Source organism: Mirounga leonina, unplaced genomic scaffold, assembly GCF_011800145.1.
Source record: "Mirounga leonina isolate KUSES-001 unplaced genomic scaffold, KU_Mleo_1.0 Mir_94, whole genome shotgun sequence".
NCBI lineage: Eukaryota > Metazoa > Chordata > Mammalia > Carnivora > Phocidae > Mirounga > Mirounga leonina.
Window position 1 is genome coordinate 55665386 of NW_023270855.1, and position 15716 is coordinate 55681101.

Consider the following 15716-nt stretch of genomic DNA (forward strand, 5'->3'; position numbering starts at 1 on the left):
GGTGGAGGGGATGAAGGCGGCAGCCTGGGACCAGGGTGGAGGGGATGAAGGCGGCAGCCTGGGACCAGGGTGGAGGGGACTGCGTGGGTCTGGGCGAGGGACGATGGGGGCTGACCAGGAACGGACTGGAAAGGAGTGAGGATTCTGGATAAACTTGAATGCAGAGCCCACAGGATTTGCTGGCATTGGGCGTGAGGGTGAGGGAATGAGGCTGGGGGGCCGGGTGTTGGGGGGAGCTGGGGGAGGACTCCCAGGCGCGGCCTGAGCGGCCAGCTGAGGCCGGAGTGCCAGAGCAGGCTCCAGCTGGGGGCCGGGAGCACCAGCTGCCAGTCAGGAGGTCAGCCTGATCCATCCGTTCAGCGCCGCTCTGGTGAAAACCCCGACAGGCTTTATGTTTTATCTGTCGTTTGGAACTTACCAGCTGATCCTAAAATTTATACTGAAGTCCCATGGCCAAGGGTAGCCCAGACACGTTGGCCTGAAGAAGGGCCAGGTGGGAGGTTTTCCAGAAGGAAACTGGAGCCTATGTCAAAGTTAGGGTAACTGAGGTGCAGGGAAGACGGGAAGACGGTCCGGTCCAGGGGCCACCTGAGGACCTGAGAAGTAAAGTAGGGTGGCTTTGAGGGATTTCTACCTCTGCCTCAGTCTTCTCATCTGTACAATGGGACCGTGTGCCAAGAGTTGGAGTGATGGTCGGGGTTCCAGCAGAGAGTCCCTGCCACAGCATGAGGCCTCCTGGATGGGGGCTGGCGCTCTGTGGCCTTATGACGGTCTCTCCTGTGTGTCCCCAGGGCTGCAGGCAGGAGGCACGCCCCTTCCACGGGCAGACAAACACGTGGGTGAAGGGATGCCCCCCCCAGGCCGCGGGGTGCACAGGCTGGCCACGCAGCGCCCCCATCTGGCCCTGGTGGGGCTTCCGGTGGCCAGGTGCTCGGGCAGGGGGTGGGGCTTCATCCGGGCGGGCGGGTGCCCGGTGGCTGCTGACAGAGGCGCTGCGAGTTTCAGGGAGAGAAGCAGATGGTCTTGTGGGGGGGGAGGTGCTGAGGCCTCCAGTAACCCCAGGGCAGGGGGTAAACTGAGGCCAGGTGCAGTGAGTGGGAGTGGACTCCCCCAAAAAAGCATGTGGGGTTCAGTTCTGCATTATAATCAGAATAACTAATGTTGACCGAGCAGGTTTCAGCCTCAGCTCCATTTTCGTCCATGATGTCGCCGCTCTGCGCCTCGGTTTCCCCATCTGTATAAGGGGCATGTTAACAACACCCACCTCTTGGGTGTGCTGTGTGGATTTTTACAATGCTTGGCACATAGTAAGTGCTTGGTGTTTGCTACCTTTATTATTTATTGAGCTTCCACTGTATGCAGGGCCCTGTGCTGGGTGCTGGGGACACAGTGGTGGCCAAGACCCTGTCCTGCCCTCCCAGGAGGCTCACAGTCCAGTGGGGAAGACGGACAGACAGGCAGCTAGAAGGTAGGGGGATCAGGGCGCTAATGGGGGACACACAGGCACGTGGGAGCCTGGAGGAAGCCCATCCGGGCTGATCTGGGAAGGCTTCCTGGAGGAGGTGCCTGAGAAGAGCAAGTTTACCAGGTTACTGGGAGCAGGAGGAATGTGTGCCAGGCAGAGGGAACAGCATGTGCAGATGTCCAGAGGTGGAGATGGAATGGAGGGGAGGAGCTGGGACTTCATTTTGAGGACACTGGGGAGCCATAGAAGGGTTCAGAGCAGAAGTTCTCAGCTGGGGCTGGTTTTGCCCCCCAGGGGACGCTGGATAAATGGGGAAATCTGTGGTTGTCACACTGGGGTTTCTCCTGGCATCAAGTGGGGGGGCCAGGGATGCTGCTCAACACCCCCACAGTACCCAGGACAGCCCCCCAGAGAGAATAGTCGCCCTGAATGTCAACAGTGCCTGGTTTAGAGCAGGGGAAAAACAGGTGAGATTTGAGTTCTAGAAAGATTCCTTTGCTACCTTGAGGAGGATACTGAAGGGGCAGGATTGGAGGCCGGGAGACCAGGTAGGAGGAGGTGGGGGCTGGGCTACAGAGCACTCGGGACAGGGAGGGGACAGGGAGGTCAACACCCCATTCTTTGGCTAAGGGATGCCGGGGCTGTTCGTAAGTCGAGGAACTGGTAGGAGAAACAGGTTCGGGCAAGGAAAGCCCAGTGTGGATCCCCAGGGGTCCTTGGATGGATCTGTGGGGCTGGGGGCAGGTGGACAGAGGGGGCAAATGAACCCCTTCCCAGCCTCCAGTTGCTGTATCACAAAGTTAAGAAAACCAGGAGAAAAAGTTAGCCCGTGAGGTCCCATCCTGACCTGGGGCCTCAGTCTGCCTGTCCATGCACTTGGGTATTAAGTTACTGCTAGCCTGTCTGGGTGGAGGGTTGAGGGAATGGGCAGGGTGATTGTTGATCTTGTTATGGTCATTAGGATGCTCAACACCTAGGAGCAAGATCCTGGAGCCAGAGAGCCCTGGGTTCGACCCAACTGCCACATCCTCTCTGGTGGGACCATAGCCCCCAAATCAGACCCTCAGTGTTTACATCTGCAGAATGGGCTGACTGTTACACCACTCCCGCTAGAGCCAGTGGGGGGCTCTGTGAAGTAATTCCTGGAAACCAGCCAGCCCCAACCTCTGGTCCTTACTATGGCAACAGCAACAACAGGAATCATAATAATTAGCATTTATTGAGCACGTGCGCTGTGCCAGGTGCTGTGCTAACACCCGCCACAGGCCTATGAGATCAGTACTGTTCCCATGCCCATTTTACAGATGAGGAAACCGAGGGCCAGAGGCAGAACCTGTCCAGGATCACACAGCATGTAAATGGCAGAGCTGGGATTTGAACCCTTGCAGCCTGACTCTGGAGCCCTGCATGGCCAGTGAATGGAAGCTTTGTTTGGAAGGTTCTTACGTTAAATATTATTCTGATAAAACGTGGGCCAAAATGCACAGGGCATCACCTCACACCCATTCTGGGATGGCAAACCCAGAAAATAACACATGTTAGCAAGGATGTGGAGAAATCGGAACGCTCACGGGCTGCTGGTGGGGATGTGAGGTGGGGGGCCGCGCTATGGTGAACGGTCTGGCAGTTCCCCTGAGAAGTTAAACATAGAATTACCGTGTGGGTGCCTGGGTGGCTCAGTTGGTTAAGCGACTGCCTTTGGCTCAGGTCATGATCCTGGAGTCCCTGGATCGAGTCCCGCATCGGGCTCCCTGCTTGGCGGGGTGTCTGCTTCTCCCTCTGACCCTCCCCCATCTCATGCTCTCTCTCTCTCATTCTCTCTCTCAAATAAATAAATAAAATCTTAAAAAAAAAAAAAAAAAAGAATTACCGTGTCATCCTAGGTCTATACACAAGAGAATTGAAAGCAGGGTCTCAAAGAGATGTTTGCAACCCCAAGTTCATAGCAGCCTTATTCACAACAGCCAAGAGGTGGAGACAACCTCAGTGTCCAGCAGGTGAATGAATAAACACCGTGCGGTCAGTCCCCACAAGGGAACACTCTCCAGCCTTAGAAAGGAAGGGACCCTGACACCTGCCACGATGTGGAGGGACCCCGACGACACTGGGCTCAGTGAGAGGAGCCAGACCCAGAGGGACACATCCCGCAGGACCCCACTCCCAGGAGGTCCCCAGAGGAGTCCCGTCCACAGAGACAGAGAGGAGAGGGTGGGAGCCAGGGCTGGAGCAGGGGGTGGGGAGTCCGTGCTTCATGGGGACAGAGTCTCCATGTGGGGAGATGGAAAGTTCTGGAGACGGAGGGTGGGGGTGGGGAGTCCGTGCTTCGTGGGGACAGAGTCTCCGTGTGGGGAGATGGAAAGTTCTGGAGACGGAGGGTGGGGGTGCTGCAGGACAGGGTGAGTGTGCTTCATGCCGCTGAACTGTTGCACTTAAAAATGGTTAAGATGGTAAATTTATGGTATATATATTTAACACAATATAAAAAGAAAAATGTTTACCAAAAAAAAAAAAAAAAAAGGACAGAGCACCTGAGAGGCCGGGATGACCCAGGCAGGTGTTGTGGGGGTGGAGACTGGGGTGGGGAGGGCAGCGGCCTGGGGGTGGAGTAGGCAGCATCAGGCTGGAGGCCACACTGGGGGCCTTGACTGCAATGCAGTGGCTGGGACCTAGATCGGGGTTACTGGGAGCCATGGGAGGCTGCAGAGCAAGGGAGGAGCCAGGGAAGGAAGCTCTTAAGGAAGCAGAAGCATGTCCCCCGAACACGTGGGATCCGGGCATCTGCTGAGTCACAAATACTGGAAGTCCAGGGTCGTGGAGAGGAAGCTCTGCTGGTCCTCGCAAGGCCTTCCTGTTTTTTGGCCCTGAGTCCTCAGAGGCAGGCACTCCAGGGCCAAAGGTCCTGACCACCTTCACCTCCAGGGCTTCAGAATCTTGGAGCTCTGAGGCCAGGACAGGTCGTGGCGATGTCCCTGCTGCTCAGACGGGGAAACTGAGGCACAGGGCTTGCCTGTGGCTTCCCGGAAGGACGAGGCTGCAGGCTTCTTACTCGGGACCTCCAGACTGCACCCCTGCTGGTAGGGATGTGGAGGGCTGGGTTCCAGAGGGTGAGTTCTGCTCACACTTCCACCAACCGATCATCACCCGGAGGGAGTCTCCATGCTGCACAACCGGGCAGGTTCTCCAAATTACCTTGAACAGGAGCGGGAAGCAGGCTCCCTTGAGGGGAAGTGAGGTGCCTGTCACAGAGGTATTCCAGCAGAGGCCAGAAAGCCTGGACTTGGGAAGGAAGTCAGACTCACTGGGGCCCCTCTGAGGTCCCCAGCCAGCTAGAACATTCTACGATTCTAAAGTATGGCAACTCTCAGATTGTGGTTTATAAAATTCTGAGAGACTGAAAAATTTTTTTTTTTTTAAGATTTTATTTATTTATTTGACAGAGAGAGACACAGCGAGAGCAGGAACACAAGCAGGGGGAGTGGGAGAGGGAGAAGCAGGCTTCCCGTCGAGTAGGGAGCCCGATGTGGGGCTCGATCCCAGGACCCTGGGATCATGACCTGAGCCGAAGGCAGACGCTTAACGACTGAGCCACCCAGGCGCCCCGAGACTGAAAATTTTTTAAGCCTTTCATTTTAGGATTGTTGTGGTTTATTTTTTTTAAAGATTGTATATATTTATTAATTTATTTGAGAGAAAGAGCGAGCAAGTGGTGGGGCGGGGGGGGCGGAGAGAAGAGGGAGAGGGACAAGCAGGCTCCGCGCTGAGCAGGAAGGCCGACGAGGGGCTCAATCTCAGGACCCTGATATCACGACCTAAGCGGAAATCAAGGGTCAGTCGCTGAACTGACTGAACCACCCAGGCGCCCCAGGATTGTTGTTTTAATTGTAAGATTTCTTGAATATATGTTTTTTTTTTTTTAAAGATTTTATTTATTTATCTGAGACAGAGAGAATGAGAGAGACAGGGAGCACCTGAGAGGGGAGAGGGTCAGAGGGAGAAGCAGGCTCCCTGCGGAGCAGGGAGCCCGATGCGGGACTCGATCCCGGGACTCGAATATATGTTTTGAGATTGAATTATTTAAGTATGTGTTGTTAAGTGTTGTGTCTATCATTATCGTGATTATTTGTTTTTTTAATTATTTAATATGATTTTATTTCAAAGTCATTTAAATATTGTCATTATTAGTTTTTGGTTCGAAACCGTTTCCGGAGCTCTCACTACGATGTGGTCAGAAAGTCTTGCTGATAATTAAATAAGTGCTGGCATTACTAATATTGCCGAGGTTTGTGTTGTTTTATTATGACCCCATGGGGAGTGGTTTTCCGCTACTTGAAGGTCCAGGCCACTGCGGCTCGCGTGCGCCATCTCTCGGCGGAGGGCGGAACTGCAGGCAGAGCAGCTCACCGCCAAGCCTCTCGCCCGCAGGTCTCACTTCTCGTCGCCCCGACCTCGCCATGCGGACCCCGCGAGCGCCCCCTCCTCGCCCGGCCCCACTGCTCCTACTGCTGCTACTGGGGGGAGCCAACTGCCTCTTCCCCGAGGAGCCGCCGCCACTTAGCGTGGCCCCCAGGGACTGTGAGTGGGGGTCCGGGGGGAAGCAGGAGTCCGGAGGGAGGGTCTTGCTTCCCAGCTGGGTCGGCTGCCCACTTCCCTCAGGGCCCACCAGACCAGGCTCACCCCAGCCCTGGATCACACCCCTCCCCCAGACCTGAACCACTACCCCGTGTTCGTGGGCAGCGGGCCAGGACGCCTGACCCCCGCAGAGTTTGCTGACGACCTTAACATCCAGCGAGTCCTGCGGGTCAACAGGACCCTGTTCATCGGGGACAGGTAAGAGGGATTGTCCGGCAGAGAGTGCAGGGTGAGGTGTGGGGAGCAGGTGGTGGCATTTTGGGGAGGTTTGCACGATGGACCATATTGTTTGGCTGGAGTACAAATTGGCATCTTTGGGGTGGGACTATATAAAGGCTGCTGACTGAACTCCACTTGTGGTTACAGTCTGGAGTCAGCTATGGTGTGTTTGTAGGTGGGGACAGTTCTTTGGTCAGAGTTCCCTGGGTTTCTACAGAAGGTGCTGATGTGGGGCTCCAGGGCTTCTCAGAGAACGTGACATTTGAGTTGAGACCTGAGTGATGAGGAGCCAGCCATGGGGACATCTTGGGGGAGAGGGAGAAAATCTGGGCAGAGAGCACAATCTATGCAAAGGCCCTGGGGCAGGATCCGGCCTGGCGTGTTGGAAGAACATTGAGGAGGCCCGATTGGCTGGAGCAGAGTGGGTGACGGGGAGATGGGGAGGAAGGGAAGGCGGGGAGGGGACTGGGCAGGTCGTGTGGGGTCTTGGGGACCACAGGGAGGACATGGGCTTTTACCCCAGTGAGGAGGGAGCCCTGGAGGGCTGTGGGCAGAGGAGGGGGTCCTGACTCAGGTGCTCATGGGTACCCTCTGATTGCTGTGGGAAGGACGGACCGAGGGCTGGAGCCAGGGGGACCAAGGCAAAGGTGACTGCCCTGGTTCAGGGTGGACTAGGGTGGTGGCCGTGGAGTGCATGAGAAGTGGGTAAATCCTTGGTAGACATTAAAGGCAGAGCTGACACTATTGGCTGATGTGTGGGAGGCGAGGAGAAGTGACAAGTTGAGGGTGCCTCCCAAGTTGTGACCTTTGCCCCTGGAAGGACAGAGTGGCCTCAGCCGAGATGAGCGACAAGGCAGGAGCAGGTGTGGGGACAGTTGGGTGCAGCGTGGTTGAGCTGAGTGTGAGACGCCCCGGGGACCCCCCGCAAAGAGACCTCCAGGATCAGCTGGACCCCCAAGTCTGGAGCTCAGGGGAGGGCCCGTCTGGAGACAGGACTGTGGGCGTCGTCCTGCCATAGACAGGGGTGGGGAGAGTGGACAAGGCTGCCCGGGAAGGGAGCGGCTGGGAGGGAAGAGGCCCGAGGACCCAGCCTGGGCATCAGGGGAGCGGTGAGAGACTGAGGGGCTGGAGAGGTGGGAGGGGAGTTCCCAGGAGAAGGAGGGGGGCACAAGGTGAGACACTGCACGAGGGGGAGGACAGGGAAGTGACTGCTGGCAGTTTCTGCGGTGGGGGCGGGGGGGAAGAGCCTGGGGAGACTGAGAGGTGGTGGGAGGGGCACCCGATGGCACCTGATGAAGGGCACTGGACAGTTCATCATGTTGGGAGTAGGCCCCCAAGGCCGTGGGGCGTGTAAGCGTGAGGTGGCATGTCAAGGAGTATGGGGTGTGCTGGAACCTGTGGGTCACTTCAGGACCGGAGGAGGCGTGTGATGGCACGCACGAGCACGCGGGGGCATGTTCAGTGTTGCAGTCGCTCGTGGCTGAGGCGCTGGCACACCCCTGCACGTTACGTATGGGACACACTTCTGCCGCCAGGGGAATGGAGAGTGGGGGCGGGGGGGCTGAGGCTCCCATCCTCACTAGCTGCACCTCTCCCCTAGGGACAACCTGTACCGGGTGGAGCTGGAGCCCCCCACGACCACGGAGCTGCGGTACCAGCAGGTGAGGAGGGGGCCCAGGTGGGAGGGGTGGGGGCAGCCCTTGCGGCTCCTGCCAGGGGGCCCTGACACGGGCTGGGGAGCAAGAATTGGGCGGCAGGGATCCCTCTCCCCTCACCGCTGCCTCTGCTCTCAGAAACTGACCTGGCCCTCCAACCCCAGTGACATCAACGTGTGTCGGATGAAGGGCAAGCAGGAGGTGAGTGGGCCCTGGCCACGCCTCCAGCCACGCCCCAACCCGGCCCAGCTCGGGGCAACTGGTCCTCTGTCTCCATCCGGGGCCTGAACCCTCCTGTTGCCATGGCTGCGCCCCCAAGTGGTCCTCAGGCATGGCCACGCCCCCAGCCTTGGTCTTGCCGGAACTCCATCCCTTCAGTGGCCGCCGATGCAAATTCTTTCCGCCCCTCGGTGGGTTCCTCAGTCACTTGGAAGATCCAGTCCCCTTTCAACCCCTGAGGTGGTCCCAGTCCTGGCCACGCCCACATCCCCGGCCCCGCCCCGCAGCCCCTCCAACCCTCGATACTAGGCACGCCCACACCCGTGACCACGCCCACCATGGCTTCTGTCTTCCCGCCCCACCCCAGGGCGAGTGTCGAAATTTTGTAAAGGTGCTGCTTCTTCGGGACGAATCCACGCTCTTTGTGTGCGGTTCCAATGCCTTCAACCCCGTGTGTGCCAACTACAGCGTGAGTCCCCGCCCTTCCAAGCCCTGATGCCCCAGGTCCAACCTCCTGGTCTTGGCTCACCTGCCCTCTGCTGGCCCGGCACTTTCCCCAGACCACGTCACCTCCGACGGGAAGCCTTCCTGGATATGCCCTCCTCGGCCACTCACCAGGCGCTCCAGAGGAGGCTTCCAAAGGAGATCCGGGAAGCCATAGCTCACCTAAGCTACAAGCCAGTTATAGGATTAACTAGAATTGACCTTTAGACCGGCTCGCAGAACAGAACACAAGCTCTAGAGAGTTTAAGTGGCTGAGCAAATCACACAGCATCCAAGGTGGAGGCAGGATTCCTCAGGGGTGGGGGGGCTGCCAGGTGTGGCCAGGAGCGCTGTCACTCAGGCCCCATCCCCCCTGCAGATGGACACACTGCAGCCCCTCGGGGACAACATTAGCGGCATGGCCCGTTGCCCGTACGACCCCAAACATGCCAACGTTGCTCTCTTCTCTGGTGAGTGCCCCCAGCTCTGACCATTTGCTGGGGCCCCAACCCTGACCCGTGTGGCATTTTCCACTCTTGGAGGCGGGTTATTATGAAGGTGGCTGTGAAACCGAGAATCTCGGCCACGGTCAGCACTCAGCCAAGGTCAGGGCTCAGCTGGGGGAGCTGGAGATCAGCCTGGGCTTGGGCTTAGGTGGGGTCAGGGCTCGGTCTAGGGACAGGAGCTTCCTTGGGCTCTGGGCTCAGTCTTGGAAGATCAGGTTTTGGCCCACCCTGCCCCTGGCCTCTGTGATGTAACTTCTCACCTGCTTCCCCTCAACTCACGCCCATCCAGAAGGAATGCTCTTCACCGCCACAGTTACTGACTTCTTAGCCATCGATGCTGTCATCTACCGCAGCCTGGGGGACCGGCCCACTCTGCGAACTGTGAAACATGACTCCAAGTGGTTCAAAGGTGGGGCAAGCATTCATCAAATCCCCCCACCAGAATCAGAGTCCCAGAGGAGACAGAGAGGGACTCCCATCTCATCTTTGGAACCTACTGACCTCTTTGAAGACAAAGCTAGAGGAAAGATTTCAGTTGGATCTCAAGTAGAACTTGCTGGAAATGGGTGGTTTGGAAACCTGAAATGGAACAACAGGAGGGATATAGCGGGAACTTAGCTCTTCAACACATGAGGGAAGAAGGTGACAAAAATAGTAGATGTTGCTGTTTGTGGAGGGTAGACACAGTGATTTTAGGATTCGGACACCCAACACCCCCCAAAAAATCTTTGAGTCTATTTTATTTTTGCCTGGGTAATTAGCCAACATCCCCCCTTCACTGTAAAAGCATTCACCTGAGCTGATGTGTTCACAGCCCTGGAATCTCCATTTCTCATGTTAGGGGCTGAGTTCTGACCCTTTCTCTCCTACAGAGCCCTACTTTGTCCATGCGGTGGAGTGGGGCAGCCACATCTACTTCTTCTTCCGGGAGATCGCGATGGAGTTTAACTACCTGGAGAAGGTGAGGTCCTCTCTCTCCCACCCCTGAGAGGCACTGGTTCTGGGGCATGGAGCTGAGAGGCTCTGGTCATGGGAAGTGGGGAGTAGAGGTGGATCCATGAATCTCCACCTGGGGCAAGAGGTTCTGCCCTCCACCTCTGATCCTCAAGACCCTCCACTCCAGCCAGGACCAGGCCTCTGAGGCTGGAAGACATTTATGGAGCAGCCCTGGTGCACACAGCCCTGGGTGAGGTTCAGGGGTTTGAAGGCAGGTAACACCTCTGGGTTCCAGTCCTGGTGTTATTGCTATTCACCTGTCCACCCACCCATCTCTCAACCATTTATCCATCCTTTATCCACTGTCCATCCATCTGCCTACTTACCCTCCTACTTAGCCACCTTCTCACTCACCCATCTATGTGTTCTGCAGCCCACCCATAATTCCATCAACTCATGTATCTATCTATCCATTTAGCCATCTGCCCACCCATCCACTCAACCATCATCCATCCATCCATCCATCCACTCATCTACCTTACCTCCCACTCATTTCCTTATTCACCCATTTATCCAGCTACCTGTGCATTCATTCATATACTTAACCGTCCACTTATCTATCCTCTTCATTAGCTCATTCATCTCTTCATATATCTGTCCACCCTTTGGTATATCCCAATTGTCTACCCCCCCATAACTTATTCATCCATGCCATTCAATGTTCTGTCTATCCATACATCTGCTCATCCATCTACCCATGGATCCACTCATCCATCCACCCATGGATCCACTCATCCATCTACCCATGTATCCATTCATCCATCTACTTATGCATCAACTCATCCATCGACTCATGGATCTACTCATCCACTGATCTGTCCTTATGTTCTTCTTCATCTGCCCATCCATCTATTCCTCCTCCATGCAACCACCCATTTATCCACTTACCCATCCATCCAACCATGCACCCACCCATCCATCCACTCACCCACCCATTTATCTCCCATCTATCCATTCATCCATACACACATCCTTCTACCCATCCATCCATTCATCCATCCATCATCTCCTTCATTATTTTTCTAACTATCCATCATTATCTCCTTCACATTTGTTCATCTATCCATCCATCTATCCACTCATCCTGCCATCCCTTCACCTACCCATCTACCCATCTGTCCTGTCCCTCACTCCACCAGGCAGCTGGACAGTTAAGTGAGAATTCTTCCCCATTTACTACTAGTGTGACGTTGGGCCAGTCACTTCTCTTTCTCTGGTCCTCAGTTTCCCCATCTGTACAATGGGGATATCGGTCCCCTCCTTTGGAGAGTTTGGGAGGAGTGTAGGAGATGATGAGGATTATGTGCCTGGTACATAGTGAGCAATCCGTAAACACGTGAGATTTCGATTGGGATAGCCATGGTTGTGATGACCATCCCTGACATCCCCGTGTTTCTGCTGGGGAATGCGGTGCTCAGAGGAGTATGGTGACTAACTGGAGTCGCATGGTGAGCCAGTGACAGACTCCTCCATCCCGGCCTGGGTGATGGCCAGTGCGGCCTGTGGGCAGCCTTCCCGGACTCAGGGCTCAGGCCCCCATTTTATCTGCTGTCGCACCAGGTGGTGGTGTCCCGCGTGGCCCGGGTGTGCAAGAATGACCTGGGAGGTTCCCCTCGGGTGCTGGAGAAGCAGTGGACGTCCTTCCTGAAGGCGCGGCTCAACTGCTCTGTGCCTGGGGATTCCCACTTCTACTTCAACGTGCTGCAGGCCGTCACGGGTGTGGTCAGCCTGGGGGGCCGGCCTGTGGTCCTGGCTGTTTTCTCCACCCCCAGCAACAGGTCAGAGGGCCCCGAGGGGAGCAAACTGGGGCACTGGGGGGAGAGAAGCAGAGAGCTCCCACATTCATCATATATTCCCTGGGTCCTGGGCTGGGCGAGATTGGACTCCCGAGCGGCATCAGCCCCAGACTAGGGTGGGACAAAGCCAGCTACTGACCCTCCATGGCCCTTTGGTCAGAAGGGGCCAGATGGGGGGTGTCCTCATCTTCTGCCTTTAGAAGGGGGGGGGGTCAAAGAGGGCTTCCTGGAGGAGGGGACATTGGAACGAGCCACCAATGGGTGTGAGATGGCAGGAGAGGGAAGAGCATTCCAAGTTGAAGGAATAGCATGTGCAAAGGCCCTGAGGCTGCAGTGAGTTTGGTATGTTTAAATAATAGGGAGGAGGCCCCCGTGGCTGGAGAGGAGGAGGCAAGGGGGAGAGTAGAGGATATGAGGGCAGAGAGGTGAAAAGCCACTGGGAGGAGCCTGTACTGTATCCTGAGAGCTCTAGGGAGCCATGGGAGAGTGAGGAGCAGAAGAGAGACAAGGTCAGATGTGCATTTTTGGAAAGCCCCCTGGGGCATGGGTTGAAAGGGGGCAAGAGTGACATCTGGGAGCCTGGATGTCCAGGCAAGTGACAATGGGTGGCCATGGAGGGACACGGGTGGCCATGGAGGAGCCAGCCTGTGGTCCAGTCTGAGCCCTGTTGAGGAAGCAGAGTGACTGGAGTGGATGGGTGGCATCTCTGGCCCAGGGTACGGAACATCTAACAGCTTCACCGGGACAAAGGCTCTCCAGTGCACTTGTCCAAGGCAGTGCCCTCCACCAGACTCACCACTGCCTCTCCCCTAACTCCCCCAGCATCCCCGGCTCGGCTGTCTGCGCCTTTGACATGACTCAGGTGGCCGCTGTGTTTGAAGGCCGCTTCCGTGAGCAGAAATCCCCTGAGTCCATCTGGACACCCGTGCCGGAGGATCAGGTGCCACGGCCCCGGTGAGAGCCCCCTTGATCCTGAACCAGGTACCCAGGTGGGGTGTCCTGACCCTAGGACGAAGGGCTGGGACTTCCAGGTGGATTTTGTGGAGCTGAGTTCAGCTGTACCCATTACACAGATGCAGAAGACTGAGGCCCTTTCTGCAGGGCAGCAGGTCCCTCGGCAAATCAGAGCCCCTGTGTAGGGATGCGCGAGGCCACCCTGACCACCGCTTCCTCCCCACCTAGACCCGGGTGCTGTGCAGCTCCTGGCATGCGGTACAACGCCTCCAGCGCCTTCCCCGATGAGATCCTCAACTTTGTCAAAACCCACCCCCTGATGGACGAAGCGGTGCCCTCTCTGGGCCACGCGCCCTGGATCGTGCGGACTCTAATGCGGTCAGTCCCCGTGCATGGCTGGGGTCCGGTGGGCCAGTGGGTGGTGACGAGAGCCCAGGCCGGGGTGGTGGGTGGGGAGGAAGAAGGGGGCCACCTGTGGGCATGAGGGCAAGGCGGAGAGCGGTCCTGCTGCAGCCAGGCCCTCCAGACAGCTGAGTATGCAGCGACCCAGGGCCGCGTGGTGGGGACGGGGGGGCGGGGGGACAGAGGTGAAGGGGGGACAGGCCCAGGCTGGGGTCCAGCTTGGGGGTCTGTCTCTCTGTGATGTGCCCCCGCCTGGCATGGGTGGTGTCTCTACACATGCCCAGGGCACCGCAGGGGCTATGGGACCAGCGTAACCCCTGCCCACCCTGGCCCCAGGCACCAGCTGACGCGAGTGGCTGTGGACGTGGGCGCTGGCCCCTGGGGCAACCACACCATTGTCTTCCTGGGCTCCGAGGTGGGCACCGTCCTCAAGTTCCTCATCTGGCCCAACGCCAGCACCTCGGGCACCACTGGGCCCAGTGTCTTCCTGGAGGAGTTTGAGACCTACCGGCCAGACAGGTGAAGTGGGCAGAGGTCGGGAGGTGGGGCCGGTGGGCGGGGAGATGGGGCTCGCCCTCGAGTCTTGCCAATCTGCTCACCCGCAGGTGTGGATGGTCGGGCGGCGGCGAGGCAGGGCGGCGGCTCTTGAGCCTGGAGCTGGACACAGCCTCAGGTGGCCTGCTGGCAGCCTTCCCCCGCTGTGTGGTCCGCGTGCCCGTGGCCCGCTGCCAGCAGCACTCAGGGTGCATGAAGTGAGTGCCCCCTGGCGCAGGCTGCGGAGGTGAGGGGGAGGCGAGGGGAAATGAGCATGGGAAGCCGGGAGAGCCGAGTTCAAGTCCAGGGCCCAACAGCGTCCTGACTCATTGAACGATGAGCCCATGAGCCAGGCAGAGGACACAGCTCGTGCAAAGGCCCTGGGGCAGGAGCGGGCCTTTTATGTTGGAAGAACAGCAAGGAGGCCCGATTGGCTGGAGCAGAGTGAGCGCGCGGGAGAGAGGGAAGAGGGGAGGACAGCAAGGGGAGTGGGGCAGTTGTGCCGGGGCGGGGTCCTCTGGGCCATGGGGGAGACTTGGGCTCTCAGAGGTGGGAGCCCTGGAGGGCTGTGGGCAGAGGGCTGTATGGGATCTGACTGACATCTTTAAGAGCAGCAGGCGCAAAAGCTGGGGACCAGGGAGACAGCTGTCTCCCTGCCGTTAAAACGGGTGGCAAGATCGGATGTAAAGTTCTGGTGCGCCCCTAGTCTCAGCGTGAGCCCTCAACACGGAGAAATCCTTCCCTGAGCCCGCCATCATGGCAATAACGACGCCTGGGCTCCCACTTGGGCAAAAGTGAACTGTCCTGCGCCTTATCTAGAAAGTGGGGAATAAGTAGCCCCTAGCACAAAGATTTGTCACAAGGAGTCCCGGAACTGGCAGTCAGAGGTACCTTGTAGGGGACTGTGGTTGATGGACCCGCGGGGTCACCTGTCTGCTCTAGGAACTGTATCGGCAGTCAGGACCCCTACTGCGGGTGGGCCCCTGATGGTTCCTGCATCTTCCTCAGCCCCGGCGCCAGGTACTGGGGGAGAGGGCCTAGGGGAGGGTGTCTCACCCACCTGATGACCCGGCCGGGAGAGGTTTCCGCTGACTGCCTTTCTTACCCCTGTTAGAGGCACCTTTGAGCAGGACGTGTCCGGGGCCAGCACCTCAGGCTTAGGGGACTGTACAGGTAAGCGCAGTGTGGGAGGGCAGGGGCGCTGGGGACCACCAGCGTTCTCCTAGTGCCCTTTGCTGCCCAGGCCCAGAGGGGGGGCTGGGGGAGGGCGGGGGCCTGCGTCAGGGCACTGGAGGGGCAGGGGTCCCGCTTCCAGGAGGGGTGGCAGGGGAGGGACAGAGAGAGACCAAGAGACAGGCCGCGAAGCCGACAGACAGGCCTGGGAGAGGACACCCAGACCCCAGCAGGCAGGCAGACAGAGGCTCAGAAGGGGACACAGAGACCCCACGAGGCGGACGGACAGACGGACAGGCCGACTTTGGAGGGGACCGCCGCGCAGCCAGAGGGGCCCGGGCGGCGGGCGGCGGGCGGCGGGCGGCGGGGGCCGGGCCGTCCCCCGCGGCCCCTCTCACGCGGCCCGCCCCCCGGCCAGGACTCCTGCGGGCCAGCCTGGCAGAGGAGCGCGCCGGGCTGGTGTCGGTGAACCTGCTGGTGACGTCGTCGGTGGCGGCCTTCGTGGTGGGCGCCGTGGTGTCCGGCTTCAGCGTGGGCTGGTACGTGGGCCTCCGCGAGCGGCGCGAGCTGGCGCGCCGCAAGGACAAGGAGGCCATGCTGGCCCACGGCGGCGGCGAGGCCGTGCTGAGCGTGAGCCGGCTGGGCGAGCGCCGGGCGGCCGGGCCCGGGGGCCGCGGCGGCGGCG

At 58.4% G+C, this 15716-nt stretch overlaps 1 protein-coding gene across 1 annotated transcript in view; it reads left to right on the forward strand.

The window, feature by feature from the left end:
* Positions 1-15716, forward strand: part of SEMA6B (semaphorin 6B) — a 27572-nt gene that overhangs the window by 10940 nt on the left and 916 nt on the right. The window contains exons 2-17 of the mRNA XM_034997588.1: positions 5888-6037; positions 6169-6292; positions 7914-7974; positions 8107-8169; positions 8555-8656; positions 9050-9140; positions 9466-9585; positions 10049-10137; positions 11733-11950; positions 12791-12922; positions 13151-13300; positions 13661-13843; positions 13930-14076; positions 14801-14878; positions 14973-15031; positions 15450-15713. Coding sequence (XP_034853479.1) covers positions 5917-6037; positions 6169-6292; positions 7914-7974; positions 8107-8169; positions 8555-8656; positions 9050-9140; positions 9466-9585; positions 10049-10137; positions 11733-11950; positions 12791-12922; positions 13151-13300; positions 13661-13843; positions 13930-14076; positions 14801-14878; positions 14973-15031; positions 15450-15713 — 2002 coding nt within the window. The 5' untranslated portion in view covers positions 5888-5916. The remainder of the gene's footprint in view (positions 1-5887; positions 6038-6168; positions 6293-7913; positions 7975-8106; positions 8170-8554; positions 8657-9049; positions 9141-9465; positions 9586-10048; positions 10138-11732; positions 11951-12790; positions 12923-13150; positions 13301-13660; positions 13844-13929; positions 14077-14800; positions 14879-14972; positions 15032-15449; positions 15714-15716) is intronic.